General features: G+C 49.2%; 6 protein-coding genes across 6 annotated transcripts; 1 reads left to right on the forward strand and 5 right to left on the reverse strand.

The window, feature by feature from the left end:
- Positions 1-303: 303 nt before the first annotated feature.
- On the reverse strand, positions 304-2,167 carry EDB82DRAFT_426636 (uncharacterized protein; the record flags this gene model as incomplete). Its single annotated transcript, XM_025734333.2, has 2 exons — positions 304-1,397; positions 1,447-2,167. Coding segments are annotated over 2 exons (1,815 nt in total), but the record flags the coding sequence as incomplete, so codon positions are not given.
- A 184-nt stretch (positions 2,168-2,351) lies between these two features.
- On the reverse strand, positions 2,352-2,743 carry EDB82DRAFT_498072 (uncharacterized protein). The gene has a single exon (XM_065608564.1). It carries the CDS (start codon positions 2,629-2,631, stop codon positions 2,434-2,436), a length of 198 nt encoding a protein of 65 aa, XP_065464716.1. The 5' UTR covers positions 2,632-2,743; the 3' UTR covers positions 2,352-2,433.
- A 3,441-nt stretch (positions 2,744-6,184) lies between these two features.
- On the reverse strand, positions 6,185-8,159 carry EDB82DRAFT_554981 (uncharacterized protein; the record flags this gene model as incomplete). Its single annotated transcript, XM_025734336.2, has 5 exons — positions 6,185-6,750; positions 7,122-7,303; positions 7,389-7,693; positions 7,748-7,958; positions 8,120-8,159. 5 exons carry the CDS (start codon positions 8,157-8,159, stop codon positions 6,367-6,369), a joined length of 1,122 nt encoding a protein of 373 aa, XP_025585153.2. The 3' UTR covers positions 6,185-6,366.
- A 1,102-nt stretch (positions 8,160-9,261) lies between these two features.
- Positions 9,262-12,172, reverse strand: EDB82DRAFT_498073 (peroxidase/catalase). Its single transcript, XM_065608565.1, has 3 exons — positions 11,380-12,172; positions 10,932-11,328; positions 9,262-10,877 (listed from the first exon to the last, which is right to left on the reverse strand). Exons 1-3 carry the CDS (start codon positions 11,833-11,835, stop codon positions 9,325-9,327), a joined length of 2,406 nt encoding a protein of 801 aa, XP_065464717.1. The 5' UTR covers positions 11,836-12,172; the 3' UTR covers positions 9,262-9,324.
- Positions 12,173-15,266: 3,094 nt separating this feature from the next.
- On the forward strand, positions 15,267-16,358 carry EDB82DRAFT_164435 (phosphatidylethanolamine-binding protein). The gene is made up of 3 exons (XM_065607098.1): positions 15,267-15,741; positions 15,795-15,985; positions 16,035-16,358. Exons 1-3 carry the CDS (start codon positions 15,550-15,552, stop codon positions 16,225-16,227), a joined length of 576 nt encoding a protein of 191 aa, XP_065464718.1. The 5' UTR covers positions 15,267-15,549; the 3' UTR covers positions 16,228-16,358.
- A 131-nt stretch (positions 16,359-16,489) lies between these two features.
- On the reverse strand, positions 16,490-17,708 carry EDB82DRAFT_545197 (peptidase S8/S53 domain-containing protein; the record flags this gene model as incomplete). Its single annotated transcript, XM_025734339.1, has 2 exons — positions 16,490-17,374; positions 17,424-17,708. 2 exons carry the CDS (start codon positions 17,706-17,708, stop codon positions 16,490-16,492), a joined length of 1,170 nt encoding a protein of 389 aa, XP_025585156.1.
- Between the last annotated feature and the right edge of the window lie 24 nt (positions 17,709-17,732).

Below are 17,732 nucleotides of genomic sequence, written 5' to 3' on the forward strand. Positions count from 1 at the left end.
CAGATGACTCTCAACCTCGTGGCTGCCACTGTACCGTCAAACGGAAACCAAGCTCGGCTCGGGCCGAACTGGACTGTAAGACGATCAAATCAGAATGTCAAAGCTTCTTCAAGCCATGTGTCACTCGGCGCATGATGTTTTGTTTATGAGCGTCGTCACAGAATCATCCCTAGGCTCCTAAATAATCCAATATGCATTACTTCTTGGTATCAAAACTGAAAGAGGTATCATTAATTACAAAAATATAGACCGTGGTTTAAACCATCTCGTGTCTCATAAATCTTCAACCCCAATCCGACGCCTTTAACCACGATGCTGGGCAGCGAAACTGCTCAGACTCATCGTATCATCATCGCCTGTAAGCTGATCGATTCTCGACTTTGGCCTTGGTGCAGGCTGCACAATAGGCGCATCTCTCCTCATTCCTCGAATAAAAGCTTCATCAGACTCGTCATCGATCAAAACAACCATCCACACACCCACGGCACCGTTTGATCCAAGAAGAGGTGTGCAATGGATCCAGCGGTTACGACCAGGGTTCGCGGGGGGTGCTTGACCACCTTCGCCATGGTTCTTGTGGTTCATGTCGGTCTTGGACAACCAGCGGATCTTAGCTGTTAGGCCGTTTCCACCAGCAAAGGCTTGCGTGAGGGTTTCGCGGACGCGGTCGGAGCCGCCAATGCGGGAGAGGAATGAGCTTTGCAGCATGCCCGGTACACGGAGAGATGGCGAGGCGAAGAGGATACGCAGGCTGGGGTAAGGGCGGACAAGCAGGTAGTGCTTGTAAACACCACTGAGACGACCACCAAAACTCATCGTAGCTGTGTCCTGAAGAATCGGGTCTGACAAACGTCTGTTGATGGTTGCATCGTCCTCAAAGACAAACCTCGGCTTGCTCCAGTTCGCAGGTGCTGCATCTGTTTTTCTCAAGTCCTGTTGTCTTGTCCTGTGGAAAGCACCGCCTGATTCACGCACAGTCCTGAGTTCGGTGAGGTTAAACATTTCCGCCAAGTCTCTAAAGTCATCTTTCTGCTCTTCCTTTGCTTTGTGAGCATTCTCACCCGGATAACGCTCATTTTCCGGGTTTTCACGGTTCAGCAACTTTGATAGCGAGTCCAGTCCTGCACAGTCTGTTACAAGACCAGACACATCGACCTGTGCACCGAGATGGTAACGAACGACACCACGCGAGTCGTATAGCGGAGATACCATGAGCAGGTTCATGAAAGGTGAGCCATCGCGACGGTAGTTGAGGAATGTTTCGCAGTGGTCTTGTCCAGCTTTGAGCTTGTCTCGAATTCTCTGAACACTCCACGAGTTGGTTTTGGGACCTTGAAGGAATCGACAGTTGCGGCCCAGAACATAGTCCATACCATACTGCGTTGTTCGGTGGAATTCTGTGATATGTTAGCACTGGCCATCAATTTCGTCGCTGGCTTAACTTACCCTCACTAGCGAATACAATGGGATTATCGGGCCGTGAAGGATCTGTAAGACAGAATACCTCTGCCAAGCCCTCAGAGAGCTCTCGCAGTTGGGGAGCCAAAGTGTCTGTTATTCTTCGCTTGATGGTGATGCTGACAGTCTGAATGTACGTGTGGGTGATGTAAGCTGGTAAATCGTGGTTGGCCATTGCTTGAAAAGCATCAGTCGCTCGTTTTTGCAGAGCAGTATTGACAGTACTAGTAACAGGGTCCATTGTGAAATCATGATCTTCAATTTCTTCCAAAGATGCTGTCAAAGAGTTGGCATAATTAATTGCCTTGATTGCTTTGAGGGTATCGAGATAATATGTCAAAAGTGGCATTGAACCGGGTCGCGATGCGGAAATGAAGTTTGTGAAACGCTGCAATAGTAGGGGATCTTCAAAAATGATTGTGAGATGCTTGGCGGAAAACAACAGCTCGGATTGACTCTCGAGAGTGTACTGCTTCCCCATGGCATGCGCCGGCACGACGAGATCGAAAGATGACGGGTCATATTCCTCCTCTGTCAAGGGTTCAAGGCCGTCTCCCTCTGCACCTGCACCCTTTGCTTGCAGCGCGGGGAGATGCGTTGGTACGTAGACGGAAGAAATGGATGAAGCATCTCTTTCTCTTTGCGACCAAACCTCTGTTTCGTGCGATCGGTATGACATTGCACTTCGTGATGTCGCAGAGGATGACGGTCGAGCGGGCGAAGTTGGATGCGCAGGGATAGGGATAGTTGCGGGTGCGGGTGATGGTACAGGTGCTGGTGCAGGAGCATGGACGTGGGTATAATTCTGGTCGTGGTCGTGGTTGTCTTTCAGGGTCTGGTTGTGGTTATGATAGTGTCTTTGACGATGATGACTGTGTGCGGGTGCTGCTGATGTCGATGGCTGTTGCAGCAGTCGTGGGTCGAAATCGGCTTTTCCGTCGCCTAAATCTTGTGTCTCAAAGCTGATCTGTTAGCCTATTTTTCCTTTTTTTTGTTGCTCTTTTTGTCATGACTGGCCAAGCCAGCTGAGCAAGGCTGGATCTGAGACATAACAACGTACCTCTGCTTCATTGTGACTTGTCGTCTTGGTGTGTGCGATCGTATGGGGATCGGAGGTGGACAGGAATCCATATCGTCGTCGTCTTCGACGAGGTTAAGGTGTGTCTTCTGCATTTTTGTAAATCGTCTATGTTAGCCAAATGGTGCTTATACGAGACGATTTAAACTAAGCAATTGATGACGCAGAGACTCTCAAGTGAGCAATATGACAGGCAGGTAAACGGAAACTCACGTCTTTAATGGGAAACCAACGAACAGGGCTTTTCACCGAATGGGGTATCCAGTGGAGGCGAGGCATTGCCTTGAGAGACTGAGCGTAGAAAGTTGACCCGTTTGAGAGTACAACGCGGAATGCAATTTACAAGGGTGAAGTTTACGAGATATTATAGTGGCTGTAGATCGCATTTAATTACCTTTCCATGACGATTGTTTAGTTTGGCCTTGAGTTTTGCCCTTCTCAGCTCCAAAAGCAACGCTCAGGTCCCGATCCCGATGATAGGGGAGAAAGACTGAGATCGACGATCGGTGCATCATCTGCTGTTAGTAGTAAACGAGTGAGAGTGTCTGGTCGAGGGCCGACCTAATTTAGCGGACTTGCTAGTGTGTCCCTGAAGGTAGGGAGCGAAAAAGAAAAAAGACCCTCTTGAGATTTGGCTAAGCAGCTGAGTTACATCGACAGGGTAGCTAATGCCTGTAAGATCACGATGCATAATCGAATCGACGAATTGCTTATCACTAAAAATACCATGCTTGGCTCCTTATCCCGCTAGACAACGATGCTGGGCAAGCCATCTCGTGTCGTGGCTTGTGCATGCCCAATGAGCAGAAGTGCTAACAAAGTTAACCACCACTCAAGAGTCAAAGCCCTTTCATCCCATAATGACGTACAGGGCTCGGGTGTTTCCTATCTCCATCGCTGTCAGTGTCAGTTTCAACGTCAATGCCAATGGCAGTGCCTAGTATCGCTGCCAATTCTTCAACGGAGCCAAGCTAAAACTTTGTCGACGCTCGGGCTTCTCACTGCTACGTTAGGCTATCCCGCGTTACATTGCAACTGAGCGCTAGACAACAAGCCATACAACGCCAGAACGCCGCAGGTGAACCAGGGACCCGGACGAACAGCATCGCTTTCGGAATGGTTACTCGCGTTAAACCTAACTGAACAGTTGCAACTGATAACTATCTCGAATTGAGCTAGATTCAGGACAAACTGGAATGTTGGTAAAGAGGCAGTTGAGGGTCAACGGCATTCCCACGTTTCTCCCGTTGTGTCTTTTCTTCCATCCATTCAATTAGCTTCCAGTGTCTCATTGAATCCACTATCGAATGAAAAGTTTCAAGGGAATATTGGAGACAGTTGAATTGTTGACCCACTAGCAATAAAAAGCTACCAGCGTACCTGGCTCGGCAGATCTGCAATCCGAATATTAGCACTTGAATTACTCTGTACGAAACTGGAATTCCACTTCAGAAATTACCGATACTCTTTCGCTTCAAACATGACATGCATAGATAAAATTCACGTGATTCTGACTCTGATCCCTTCAGACTACCTAATGGTGATCGTTGCATTCATGCAATGTGGTACTCTTTCGTTAAACGAGATGGTAGTCAGGCCTCAGAGTATCAGGAAAATTGGCCGGTCGAAGCATAAGGGACGAAATTAGTAGGTCACTTTATGCTCCTTAGACTATAGTCCTTAGACTACTTATTTTTATACCCTAAGATCTTTTCTGCTGCCCACAAGTCAGGCCACGACGAGTCAGTCAACCCCACAGGATCAGCGGCCTATTGAGTTTGCAAAACGTCTCGCTCGACCTTTGAACAGAGCATGTCGCTAGGAGATTTAAGAACACGCAAAGACCGGAGTCCACTGACACTAGAGGATGATGGCATCACTGGCTGTCAAACTAAGCCTACACGCTAACTTTTAACATCCGTTAGACCGGCTTCTGGGCATGTTTGTAATATCCCCGATCATGACTGCCATACCGGATTGCTCATTAATAGCGTCGTCATCTAGCAAGAAAAATGGGAATTAAAATAACAGTATCTGCCTATCTGGCGTTAATTCATTAATACTGATAAGAAAGGCCGCGGTACGAGTGGTTCTTTGCTTCACTCAACCAAGTGTAATTTCGCTGTCTTAGGGCTTGTTCGTTGCTTCGATGATATGAGCTACTCGATTTTGAGCAAGCTGATTCCCTGATAATATTTCCCATTCACAATCTGTAAGCAAATTCGAGGATCGCTGTATAGAGTGTATCCAAGAGTCGGATTTCCACTTCTACAGCCTCTGTCAAAATCCAAGGGGATATCTGCCATGAAATCATATCCTACCCATCCAAGAGATGTTGATTGACATCATGCAATCATTGACAAAGCCAATTAACATCCCAACCTCTAAAGAAACCAAGGGGGTTTCTCACGTTGTTCTCTGGATCAGAAAGTTTAGTCTATCCTCATAGTCAATGCTCTGCTCCCACGCCTATATGTGGCATACAAGGATCGTTGGCAAAGACCTCATCCCTCCCTCAAGGTATCAGATAATTTGGCCGTCTGAGGCATAAGGGACGAAATCATTAGGTCATTTTATGCAATTTAGGCTATTGGTTTAGGTTATTTATTGTATCCTAAACTCAAGAGGCCATACTTCCTGATACCCACTAGCCCCCTTCTCAAGAGTGGCAAAGGCACCATGACAGGGAAGAGTTTAATCAGACCCAGTCGCCAAAGTCAAATATATCGACTATCGGTGGCTTATGGGTTTTCTTATTGACCATACTGACTTATTATGTATCCATCCTCATTCGAGCAAGCACTGGGCCAGTGGAAGGTCAACTCCATCGCCCAGCGAGGCGGTTTTCATGTCTCGATTTGATATCTGATGCTTCTTGAGTACGGCTCCCATGCCATTCAGACAGTCGGCAACATCGTCTCCCCGTACCCGCAAAGAGCGATACGGTCCTAGGCACTGGCCATATAGTCAATCCATTTTCACACTATAGCGAGACTTGTGGCTTGCGCAGGGAAGCAACTTGCCCTATCACTGCCACCTCTACTATGGTTGACTCACTGGCCACTAGCGTTTCGTATCGAGGTCTAGCTTTACAGGGACCAGAGAATGATTCACTTTTGATGACAAGCATGGGATCATCCTACAAATCATATCCGCGGTCTCAGTGGCATCCCATTGGGCTCTGTCAATCTACTAAAGTCTCTGTTCTGGAGTCTTCTATTTCATTTCCTGATGTTTAGATACTGAGCATCCTTATCTCTTCACACCGCACTCCCTCATGGCTGCGTTAATAAGCCTCGGGGTATCAGAAAAATTAACCACTGGAAGCATAAGAGAAGAAATTAGTAGGTCACTTTATATTCCTTAGGCTATGGTTCTTAGACTACTTATTCTTATACCCTAAGACTTAGGATGCCATTCTTTCTGCCACTCAGTAGGCATCTCATTCTGGTCTGCTAATCCGCCCAAAGTCTCTATTTTGGAGGTCGGTGCGCTGCCAAGGTGACAAACAGTTCAAGGACTGAGGCTCTAAAAGATTGGTAGTCGTAGTAACTGCCTCCTGGTTCTCAAGAGGGGGGCGAGGGCGTTCGGGTCGGGGCTGGAGCAGGACAAGACTTGTGTAGGAGCTGAGGAACTCCAACTGCGCAATCAACCACCCAAGGGATGGCGCCCTTCTCGGCTGCCAATACAACTTCTCTTTGCATACTGTCCCAGGTGATCAGTCTTGGTTTCTTGTCGATGTGTAGATTCTTGAGAGGGACCTTGAGGGCTCGCGCAAGATTCAGTCGCATGCATTGTCGCTCATTTGTTTGGTGGAGGAAATCTTCTTCTTATACACCGGGGTCGCGGAATTCTCGCAGCGCCTCGGCAATGGAACCAGGTCGGTGATGGTAGCGCTCAGGTTCAACGGTAGGTTTGAGGTCCTTGACGAATGGCCCAAAATACTGGTGTGCGCCTGAGATATATACCCTCTTCTCCTCGTGATATCGCTTATAGTGTGGCCAGTAGATTACAAATTGGGCTATATCGACCTTGGGAACAGGGTTCTTCAGTTCTCGTTGCCCATCGACAGCTCCACAGGCCCAGGCCTCCGACTCATAGTTAAACGCCTTGGAGATGCGTTCATGGACCAGAACCGCCTGCAGAGCGTCGTTCAGAGCTATGGGGTCATAGGGATACTTCCACAGGAAGGCAATGAGACGATCGTTTAATTCCTGTGGAATGTCCAGGATTGCAAGGCACGGCAGGTGTAGAGTAAAGTGCGTGTCTCTGTCTTCCATACCACCATAGAGGTGCGCAAGTGAGGGCTGCTACTCCCCATCTGTCGCTGTTCTATGATGAGTTGGAGGCTCAAAGCTGAGTCCAAGGGTGAGCCGTTTGTGTTGGTGGGTGATGGTATTAATCACGTCAGTATCGTCAATCAAGTGCCGGTTATTGTTCACGACCAGTCGCTTGATGGCGCCGGTATTGTCGGGCAACGTAGTTATTTCATGCCAAGTCACATTCCCGCCGGACAGACGGTTCATGGGTTCTGTCCTGAATATAATTCCCTGAGAATTGTCATTCAATCGATAGTGTCGCGCACAGTACCCTTCTTTGCAGGAGCAGCAGACACAGGACAGCCTGTGATGCCAGAGTAGCCAACTACCACGGCCTTGGGCGTCGCATTGTCAGCGAGGCAGTTGGGTCCAATGCTTAGACGAGCGCGCCACTCGGCTGGCTTGGTTGCCGTCTCTCGTAGACCCAGCTGTGTGCAACGAGTAAGGACTTTGAAATATCGCATAGCTACCAGTGATTTGCGCATTCAGCCAGTCATGTCAATCGACTGAGTTAAGTTTTTGCGAACACAGACTTGGAGAAAATAATCCCCCTCTGTGAGGATATTGATAGTATCGCCATCTTGGTCTTCGATCAGACGAGAATCGTGAGGCGGCGATCATTCGGTCTTGCTCTTGACTGTGTGGCAGCCAAGAAGGCTCTGGTGGAAGGAGACGGCGGCGAGCGTCCCCGGTGTCTGCATCGACTACGACATCCAGCTCAGCTCCCGTGATGGGGTCATGGTGGAAGTAACCCAAATCGGAGAGTGGTCCTTGGGCTTCCAGTGGGGCTGAGTAACGCTGCAAGGCATCCCCAGAAGCGATATCCTCTTGTGCGGCCCTGAACTCTTGTGGGTTCAGTCGACGGAGCTGGCCAACATCTTCATCGCGCTACCCTTCTTCGATGAAGGCGTCCGTGCCGCGAGTAAATAGACTCCCATCATCAAGCGTCAGCTCATCGTAGGCATCCTGCACGTCTTTGACCTTTTTGTCAAATGTGGGATCAGGGATCCATTGCTGGGACCACTCGAGCTGTTGGTCAGAGATGAATTCGAGGTCTTGCTGGGTGATGGTATAGCTGTTAGTGGACTTGTTGAAAATTTGATCTGCGCGGATAGATTAGCCTTTGTCAATAACATAGATAGAACTGAGAAGGCAGGAGAGAAAAGAAAAAGAAGAAAACAAGGAGGAAAAATAGGGAGAAAAGGGGAGGGAGTATTACTATCAATTCAAATATATTTTATCAGCTGCTGCATTCGCTTTTCACTTGGGATCCTAGATCCTTGTAAAGTAGCCTGCGATGACATGGTTGGTCGCTGTACAGAGGATGACGCGACTACGTCAACAATAGGCTATTGGTGCGGTCTCTCTGCTCGGTAGCGAGCTTCAATAAGGGCTTGGAGAGCTTCGTGCCCTCACTCGAGGACCCAAATGGTTCCGGCCTCGGTAGGCTGTAAAGGTGACGTTGTATTCGCGCGCAAGTTGAACGATGTGGGGAGGAGCGCGTTGTCGTGGACTGGATGAGGGAGGAATAAGTAGGAAATACTTATGTAGGGTCCTTGATTACCTTCTCTCAAGAATGATATCTTCAGGGGCAAAACGAGTTTGGAACAACCTTGCGGATGACCACAAGTGGGAGCTATCGCCACGCTTCGCAGGAGCAGGGGATGAGGTTGTTATGACGAGCACGAAAAGAAAATCAACGAGAAACAAAAGGCAGATTTCAAAACGATGCTAGGTTCTAGGCATAACTCACTACGTAGTAGCATTCATAGCAAACAGGAGTTTGATTCTAATTTACATCCCACTTGACAGTGCAGTGCAGTGTAACAGTCGGCCGCATAATCACAACAAACGGCATATTCCAATAACAAATCAGGGTGCTGTTGGTTCATTGATTTAAGTGTTATCTTGTTATCTTGCTATGTACGTTTCATGCGTACTTGTGCATAATAGCCATGCCATATTACTTAGCTGGGGTCCGATATAGTAAACCAGAACATGAAGCATGTGTCCATCTCATGACTACTCAGTAACAAATTGCGAATAGTAGACCGTACGAGCTCTGTGCAATCGAATACCTATTATAAATATCAGATTGAAAGAATCGAATGTTTGTCAGATAATTTCCGTTATCAGTCGCGTCGGAATGGCTCCCTCACATGATCGGAACTGAACGGTTCGCGTCCCGGGCCGGTGGGGCCGGTTCGGTCTCGGATCCGGGAATAGCATCAAAGATAATGTTCATTCCATATGGCTTTCAGTGACCTCACGATTGATAGGCTGTTAGCGACTTGATCAAGTACCGAGGCTAGCGGGACAGCAGACAATTGCCGGCAAAAGGTCAATTGCTTGGGCATTTAGAACCGTCAACTGATGGAGCGACACATCACAATCAAGGGCCAATAGTTCAAGTCAGATTCGTAATCATTTCATTCTCAAAGGTATTTTGCTACATTGCTATTCATAAAATTACAGTCGAGGAGAGACATTAGGCGCATTACCATTCTTAACATCAAATCGGTCCAGGTTCATCACCTTGGTCCAAGCAGCGACAAAGTCGCGAACCAGCTTCTCGCTACCGCCAGCCTCAGCATAAGTCTCAGCTGTCGCGCGGAGCTCAGCGTGCGATCCAAAGACGAGATCGACGCGGGTACCGGTCCACTTCTTGTTGCCGCTCTTGCGGTCAATACCTTCGAACAGGTCGCCGTTGCCGACAGGCTTCCACTCGGTGTTGATGTCGAGGAGGTTGACGAAGAAGTCGTTGGACAAGACACCAGGGCGCTTGGTGAGAATACCGTGGGATGATCCATCCCAGTTGGTGTTGAGCGCACGAAGACCACCAACAAGAGCGGTGATCTCGGGGACGCTGAGAGTGAGAAGCTGAGCACGGTCAATGAGCATGTGCTCGAGCTTGACGCGGTCTGTGGAGGCGCCGTAGTTTCGGAAACCGTCGGCGGCGGGCTCCAAGTGACCAACAGACTTAACATCAGTCTGTTCCTGGGTGGCGTCGGTGCGGCCAGGAGTGAAGGGCACGGTGACGTTGACACCGGCATCCTTAGCAGCCTTCTCGACGGCAGCGGAACCAGCAAGGACGATCACATCAGCCAGAGAGATGGCCTTGCCGCTGGACTGGGAGTCATTGAAGTTCTTCTGGATCTTCTCAAGGCCGTTGAGAACCTGGCCCAATTGAGAGGGGTTGTTGACCTCCCAGTTCTTCTGGGGCTCAAGACGGAGACGAGCACCGTTGGCACCACCGCGGAGATCACTGCCTCGGAAAGTAGAAGCAGAAGCCCAAGCAGTAGAGACGAGCTTGGAGACGTCAATGCCAGACTTGAGGATCTCGTTCTTGATAGCAGAGATGTCACCGTCGTCGACGAGCTTGTAGTCACGCTCGGGGACGGGGTCTTGCCAGTTGAAGATCTCCTTGGGGACCTCGGGGCCGAGGTAACGGTCGCGGGGACCCATGTCACGGTGAGTGAGCTTGAACCAAGCCTTGGCGAAGGCATCGTTAAACTCCTGGGGGTTCTCAAGGAAACGACGAGAGATCTTCTCGTACTCAGGATCGAAGCGAAGCGACAAGTCGGTGGTCAACATGCTAGGCCTGTGCTTCTTGCTGGAGTCATAGGCATCAGGGACGGTAGCGGCGGCATCCTTAGCAACCCATTGGTGAGCGCCAGCAGGGCTCTTTGTAAGCTCCCACTCAAACTGGAAGAGGTACTTGAGGTAGTCATGGCTCCACTTGACGGGAGTGCTTGTCCATGTGACTTCAATACCAGATGTGGTTGTGTCGGGACCCTTTCCGCTCTTGTAGCTGTTGGACCAGCCGAGACCCTGCTGGGCAAGGTCGGCGGCCTCGGGCTCGGGGCCGACGTGGTCGGTTGAGCCAGCTCCGTGGGTCTTGCCGACGGTGTGACCACCAGCAATCAGAGCAACGGTCTCTTCGTCGTTCATGGCCATGCGGCCGAAGGTCTCGCGGATGTCACGGGCGGCAGCGACGGGGTCGGGGTTACCATCAGGACCCTCTGTTTATTGTCAGCGATGATCAAGTCAATCGGTATACACGGAGAGAGACATACCAGGGTTAACATAGATGAGACCGTGGTGAGCAGCAGCCAAAGGCTTCTCGAGATCTCGGTTGTGATAATCAGTGTTCGCGGGCTGATCCGAGTCGGTGGCACCAGGCTTGGTGGTTCCCTTGCTTCCGTTGGAGTAACGGACGTCGTTTCCGAGCCAGGTATCCTCACCACCGTAGTAAGTGGCCTCATCAGCCTCCCAGGTGTCCTCTCGGCCACCAGCGAAGCCAAGGGTCTTGAAGCCCATATCCTCGAGGGCGACGTTGCCAGCGAGGACGATAAGGTCGGCCCATGAGATCTTGTTGCCGTACTTTTGCTTAACGGGCCAGAGGAGGCGGCGAGCCTTGTCGAGAGAGACGTTGTCGGGCCACGAGTTGAGGGGAGCGAATCTCTGCTGACCCTGTGGAAATTGTTAGAGATGAATGCAATTGAGGTGATGTTGAGTACTTGCCTGTCGGCCACCACCGCGACCGTCAAAGACACGGTATGTTCCAACGCTGTGCCATGACAGTCGCACCATGAGACCACCGTAATGACCAAAGTCAGCAGGCCACCAGTCCTGCGAATCGGTCATCAACTTGCGCAAATCCTCCTTGAGGGCATTGTAGTCGAGCGACTTGAAAGCTTCAGCATAGCTAAAGTTCTCGCCGTAAGGGTTGGTGACGTTGCTGTGCTGTCGCAGAATGTTGGTCTTGAGCGACTCGGGCCACCACTTTTGGTGAGTGACGCCGTGACCAGCGACGTTGGGCACCTTTGTGTGGGCAACGGGACACTTGCTCTCAGACATATTGTATGGTGTTGTAGACAAGAATCTGGGTGTTGTCTTGTTCAAAGTCCAGGTCCTCCTCGCTATTGACAAAGACAAAATACGAGAAGAAGAAGACAGAGGAAGAAGAAACCGAGGCATAAGAAAGAATTGCGGGGGTGGAGATTGGGACCTCTTTATAATAAGAGTCGGATTGGCAAAAGAAGGCCTGTGAGTGGAGTGGCGACGAGAAAGAGGAGACGAGACGAGGCCCGGATCATGCTCGGTATCTCGTCAAACAGTTTGTCAGTCAACTCGGAAAGTTATGCCGGTTTCGTCAACAAGAGCTACATGACGCACTGTAGACAAGTGCGGGGAAGCTATACCGATACAGCAGCTAGTGTAACACAAAAGTCATTCATCATGAGAGTCCGGATTGCGTCGGAATGATACCTCAGAAGATCATGACTATTTTTAATGTGTTTGCCTCCAAGAAACGTCTAGAAAATAATGTCGAAATGTATGATATCTCGACTTGCATCGCAATGAATTGATCGCCACATATGAATAACGTTTGGCTGTCAATCTCGTGATCGGTTTAGTACCGGTAACAGCCCCGCAGAAACAAAACACAGCAACTGAGCAACCCAATTATCTGCACCTCAACAACCCTTTTGGTTATAGACTGCTTACTTGCTCTGGAAAAAGAGGATCCAAGAGCAAGGGGACATCCCCGAGATGGGTGGTAGGCTAAAGAGCGGGGTCAACTTGTTGCTAGCAACTGTGATGTTTTCCGGACTGAGTAAAAAGAATGAGAACATTCTATTCAGAGGCAATCTTGTATCAATATACTTCTCAATATCTATTAATCGTCACTCTGTAACTTTTATTATCACTATTCGTCTCTTGAATCAACAATGGATACTCATCTTAGACCTCTTAACTCTGTAGCGATGATAAACCTGCAACTTTTTCCGTCTCTAAATTGTCCCACCACACCGACAAGCCGAGATAAACCAATCATCGGCCCCGCTTACATTTGGAATCAATCTGCAGCGCATGGAATCAATTGCTTCAATTCAGTGACAGAATCATCATAGACGTCGTACCTGCGTCCAAAACAGCCTCATTCTTTCCCAAACGTCTCATTTCTTGGTTCATCACATCAAAGCCGAGGCATCATGAAAAGTTTCTATAAATAAATAGAACCAACAGGGAATTGAACAGATGACTCTGGCAATAGCAAAAACAAAACGAAGGTGGACGATAGCATCGTTGATCCGACTCCGTAAGGAATCAAACCTAGCTACCATCCGATAAAAGTATGGATTAGTTGAATATATATAGTAAGCACCGCATGCTTTGGCCACAATATTATTCACCACTTGACAGGACCACCTCATTTCACAATTGATACATGCTTGGTATGAGGGGAAGTATATTCTGTTAACGCAACGCAGCGAATTGTGTGCATTCTGCCATTTCTGTGCGACTAATCCTTCCATCAATTAATGCCAATCGTCACTCAACTTCATAGGACAGACGAGCGACGACTCATTCGCTGTAGATGATACACCATAAAAATATGAACACATCGCTACCAACAAACCTGCTTTCATCCATACATAGGAATTGGGTATGGGAGTTGAGGCAAAGTAGTGGGGGACGACTCAGAAGTCATGACTTTCGTGATAGAATTGTGTAGATTGGAACAAATGCATCTGAATGCCCTTGTCAAGGGTGGCTTTCACAATACGAAATTATAGGGCATTGCATGCTTTATATATTATTAAATACACTCTTTTTACACTATCACGGCAATCATTGGCGAAGTACGGATAGTTGGAGAGGTGACGGACATGGCGGTACTACGGACATGGCGGTACTCCGAACACCGATGGACTTCGGTCCTACAATCAACAGCGACGTCTGTTGGTCAACCCGAATAACTTGACAGCAACAACTACGCTGACTTCTCGGGTTCCGGATTACACCTCAGGCCGTCGGTGTTCCGTAGCAGGGTCGCCAAATGAGATTTACGATCGGAGTGGTAGAAACTGTTACCGAGAAACGGCAAAAAGGCGACACAGCAGGCAATTGGCATTGAACCAAAACCGAACTGACTTATCGCATCTGCACGGAACTCCGTAATGCAGTAACTGCACATCGGTCATGTCCTGCTTGCGGAGTCCGTTGGCTTCTCGTTACCGCTCAGAGCTCAACACCGACGGGCTTCGACACGGATTTCGCAGCACCGCCGTACAGCAATCCTTCGTGTATGGCAAATTTATGTATTCAATCGATCGGTAAATCAAAGGACAAGTATCATACGGACTCGGCTTATCATGGAGGATATCGGGGCGAGTAGAGTGCGGTCGCATTCGCGGGCTTTGACACTTCACGGGATCATCATTCGGAATCTGCTCGGTGGAGGGATTCGGCATGTTAAACGCCGTTGGAGATGCATCAAGACATGAGGCACGACGGAGAGTGAGTATTGGCGAGTATTGACATGTTATCATCGAGTGGCTTTCGAGGGCATCGGACAGGTTCTCGGCGAATAATGTTGGAGTCTTGCGACTTCGCGATCGAGGAGCTTACGTGCAGAATAGTCGGGAAACACATATTCTTAGATCCTGTTGAGAGCGCACCATGATATCGACAGAGGAGGACTGTCGGCGGGAGGGTTGTTGGTGTATTGGTGGTTAGTAGAACTTGGCAGAGAAACGGCTGGAGGTCCCGTCGGCAAATGGTTCGCGACTTGAAGGCTAACCAAGTCATGAGTTGCGAGGACGACTATGGCTGGACGATGACGCGGAACTAGCTTTGGGAAAGGCTGTCAGTGAGTGGCGTTGGACGGCCATGATATTGTCTAGGCGAGGTTAGTAGCCAGATCATGATCACTCAAGAAACAACTGCTCCCAAGTCAAAGCCGAAACGGATCTTCAGTGATAGAGGCGCATCATGCTTCTCTTCTCCTTGCCACAGGACGAGCGTCGCGTCTCGACATGGCGTTGGTTCTCTGACGTATTCTGATGAGATAAAGGCACGTAAGACATGGATCAGAAAACATGATAGTCGCAATCATGGAACAGTGATCGACCTGGCGAAGGAGCGTGTCTTTGACGCGTGACTCTCATGGCTTCCAACCACTTTCAGCCAACAGACGCGATGGGATAGGTATCCATATTTCCACGTGCATATGATGTCATTTATAGCTCTTATCTTATCTACCGATTGGTTTAAACCAATAATGATGTATGTAGTGGGGCATCTGGACAATCCTGAAGTGTCCCTCAATGCCACTATCATTTTCAGACATATTCAAGTCGTTAAAGCACATATTATTAAGAATTATTAGTTGTAACTTACAGCGCAAACCCGTATTTTACTCAATGACAACTGACCTAAGAAAGATCACCGTAATTAAATTCAAGCTTTCTAAGATTTTTACTTTCTTTTAAGGGGCTATAATGTTTCTTCCTAGCATTATATTTCTCAAGGTTCAACGTGTCGGACTTACCCTACAGCGGTTGATTACTATCAGCCTTCCGCCCGATAAGCTTAAATAGTGGATCTACCTCAGCGCGCGCCGCGTCTCTCTACCTTGTTTGCAAATCCTTTGCACAAGTCCACATAATGTAAACAGCATGTCAAAACGACTTTATTGACTCAGTCCCACTCGTGCTTTGGCAATGTTGGGGGCATCGCATCGTCCAACAACGCTCCACGTCTGTTCTTCCACCAGTCAGATGTCATTCTGATGCAAGCCCCCAACGTGGGGTAAACTCTCTCAAATACCGTCATTGACCCAACCTCACTCAAACATTAAACAAACACAAACTCCATATCAGGACATCCAATACATCATTCAAAATGTCAAACGCATTGTCGAGCTCTCTGGCTGAGGCGAAGCTAGTTCCCGGTCCTGCAGCTAGTCTAATTCCTGAAGGTTTCCAGCCCACCGTCAACCTGCGCGTCTCGTTTGACGGCAAGGACGTTGAGTTGGGGAATCTGTTTCGTGCGAATGAGTGCAAGCGCTCACCTAGTATCTTGTTTGACCAAGAGGTATGTACGCCGGTTATGAGGTCAGGACACCCGCTTACTTTGTTTGCTTGCAGGCTGATGCACCTGGTGATGCTACATACATGCTTCTCCTCGTTGATCCTGATGCGCCAACACCCGATGACCCCAAGTTTGCATTCTGGCGACACTGGGTTCTTCCAGGCTTGAGGCCCTTGGGAAGCGCGGATGCTGTTGCTCAAATCCAACCTGCGCTGACAGAATATTTGGGACCTGGCCCCAAGGATGAGTGAGTGACAATGTCAGTCACATTTGTTCCTTTGCTAATGATCCACCAGTTCAAAACCTCACAGATACCTACTACTTCTGTACCGCCAACCCTCTAACCTTGATCTAAAGAAGGAAGATGTTGGAGGTGAAGAGTTTACCCAGAGACGGTCTTTCGATACCGCCAAGTTTGTCGAGAAGTATGACTTGCGACTGGTGGGTGTGAACTGGTTCCTCGGCGCTGGAGATGGTTGGAAAGAGTAAGAAGGAGCTGAAATCTAAATCATGAATAACATATTATCAATTGAAGCCATCACGACTTTGATCAACTTTGGTGGCCCGCACTCGACTGAGCTCAACGAACATACCCTTTCTCATTGAGTGTTGTACTTCACACTTGTCTACATCACTCGTCACACGAATCCAGTAGTGAATCAAAGGTCAAGCGAATAATATTATTCAATACGTTAATCATACATCTAGGAAATTGATACAGTCGTATCTAAGCAAGCAGCTCTTGGCTGCCTTACTTGCTAACACCGTTGTTGATGAGCTTGTTAACAGTGTCGCGAGGGACGCTAGCCACAACTCCATCAAGGGCCTGAGAAGCAATGTACTCGCAGAGACCCTCAGCCTTCTTTCCCAGACCAAGGAAGTAAGCAGCCAGACCAGCGACATGGGGCGAAGCCATAGAAGTTCCTGAGATGGTGTTGGTCTTACCGCCGGGCCAGGTGCTCAGGATATCAGTACCAGGAGCAAGGACATCAACGACGTCGCCAAAGTTCGAGAAGTAGGAAAGGGTGTCGTTTCGGGTGGTTGAGCCGACAGTGCAAGCGCTGGCCTCGGAAGCAGGGGACGATCCAGAAGCATCAACGGCCTCGTTGCCAGCTGCGACGGCAAGGAACAGACCAGCATCGACAATGCTCTTGGCAGCGCTGTTGACAGCATCGGAGGCTTCGCCGCCCAGAGACATGTTGACAACGGCGCCGTTGGGGCAGCTCTCGGCATCGGCGTGGCCAGCGACAAAGTCCATGCCAGCAATTACAGCAGAGTTGGTACCTGAACCGTCATCACCAAGGACCTTGACGGCGTAAAGGGTGGTCTTCTTGGCGACACCGTAGGTGGTAGAGCCGATAGTTCCAGCAACGTGGGTACCGTGACCTTGACCGTCGCCATCACGGCCACCAGCAAAGTTCTTGAGGAACTTGGCGCGTCCATCAAAGTCGGGATGCTCAACATCGATACCGGTGTCAATGACGTAAGAGCAAGTACCCTCACCAGCGCTCTCGTCGTAGGTGTAGGTCTTGCTACCGGGCTTGGAGCTGGAAAGACGGGCGATACCCCAAGGAGCATTGTCCTGATCGACAGTAGCCTTGATGGTGATGACAGCATCCTGCTCAATGTACTCGACCTGGAATTTGTTAGTATTACTTTGACTGACTGGGATCTGTGTGACTGACATTGGGGTCGTGCTTGAGCTTCTCAATCTCCTCATCTTTGAGACTAGCAGCAAAACCGCTGAAGCTCTTGGTGTAGGTGTAATCGGCATCAGCCTGGATGGTCGAAACAGCGCTGTCAACAGAAGCAGCTCGGACGCCGCTCTTCATCTTGACGATGTACTTGCCATCGACAAGTTTGACGCCGCGAGGACGGATGACAGGAGCGGGCTCAGCTCGTCGAGAGACTGAGGCTGAAGGAGCGGCCAGCGCAAAGGGCAAAAGAGCGAGAAGAGTAGCGGAACGCATTTTGATATAGCGAAAGTTGAAAGT

This window comes from Fusarium venenatum (assembly GCF_020744135.1).
Source record: "Fusarium venenatum strain MPI-CAGE-CH-0201 chromosome Unknown EDB82scaffold_2, whole genome shotgun sequence".
Lineage (NCBI taxonomy): Eukaryota > Fungi > Ascomycota > Sordariomycetes > Hypocreales > Nectriaceae > Fusarium > Fusarium venenatum.

What these genes read in the sequence shown, in the direction of transcription:
- EDB82DRAFT_498072 (XM_065608564.1), bottom strand. Translation starts at nt 2,631, where the DNA reads ATGCAGAAGACACACCTTAACCTCGTCGAAGACGACGACGATATGGAT.
- EDB82DRAFT_498073 (XM_065608565.1), bottom strand. Translation starts at nt 11,835, where the DNA reads ATGCCTCGGTTTCTTCTTCCTCTGTCTTCTTCTTCTCGTATTTTGTCT. An exon ending in GTCGCGGTGGTGGCCGACAG is followed by an intron (nt 11,329 to 11,379) that starts GCAAGTACTCAA and finishes CAATTTCCACAG; the next exon opens with GGTCAGCAGAGATTCGCTCC. An exon ending in TCTCATCTATGTTAACCCTG is followed by an intron (nt 10,878 to 10,931) that starts GTATGTCTCTCT and finishes GACAATAAACAG; the next exon opens with AGGGTCCTGATGGTAACCCC.
- EDB82DRAFT_164435 (XM_065607098.1), top strand. Translation starts at nt 15,550, where the DNA reads ATGTCAAACGCATTGTCGAGCTCTCTGGCTGAGGCGAAGCTAGTTCCC. An exon ending in GTATCTTGTTTGACCAAGAG is followed by an intron (nt 15,742 to 15,794) that starts GTATGTACGCCG and finishes GTTTGCTTGCAG; the next exon opens with GCTGATGCACCTGGTGATGC. An exon ending in GGACCTGGCCCCAAGGATGA is followed by an intron (nt 15,986 to 16,034) that starts GTGAGTGACAAT and finishes ATGATCCACCAG; the next exon opens with TTCAAAACCTCACAGATACC.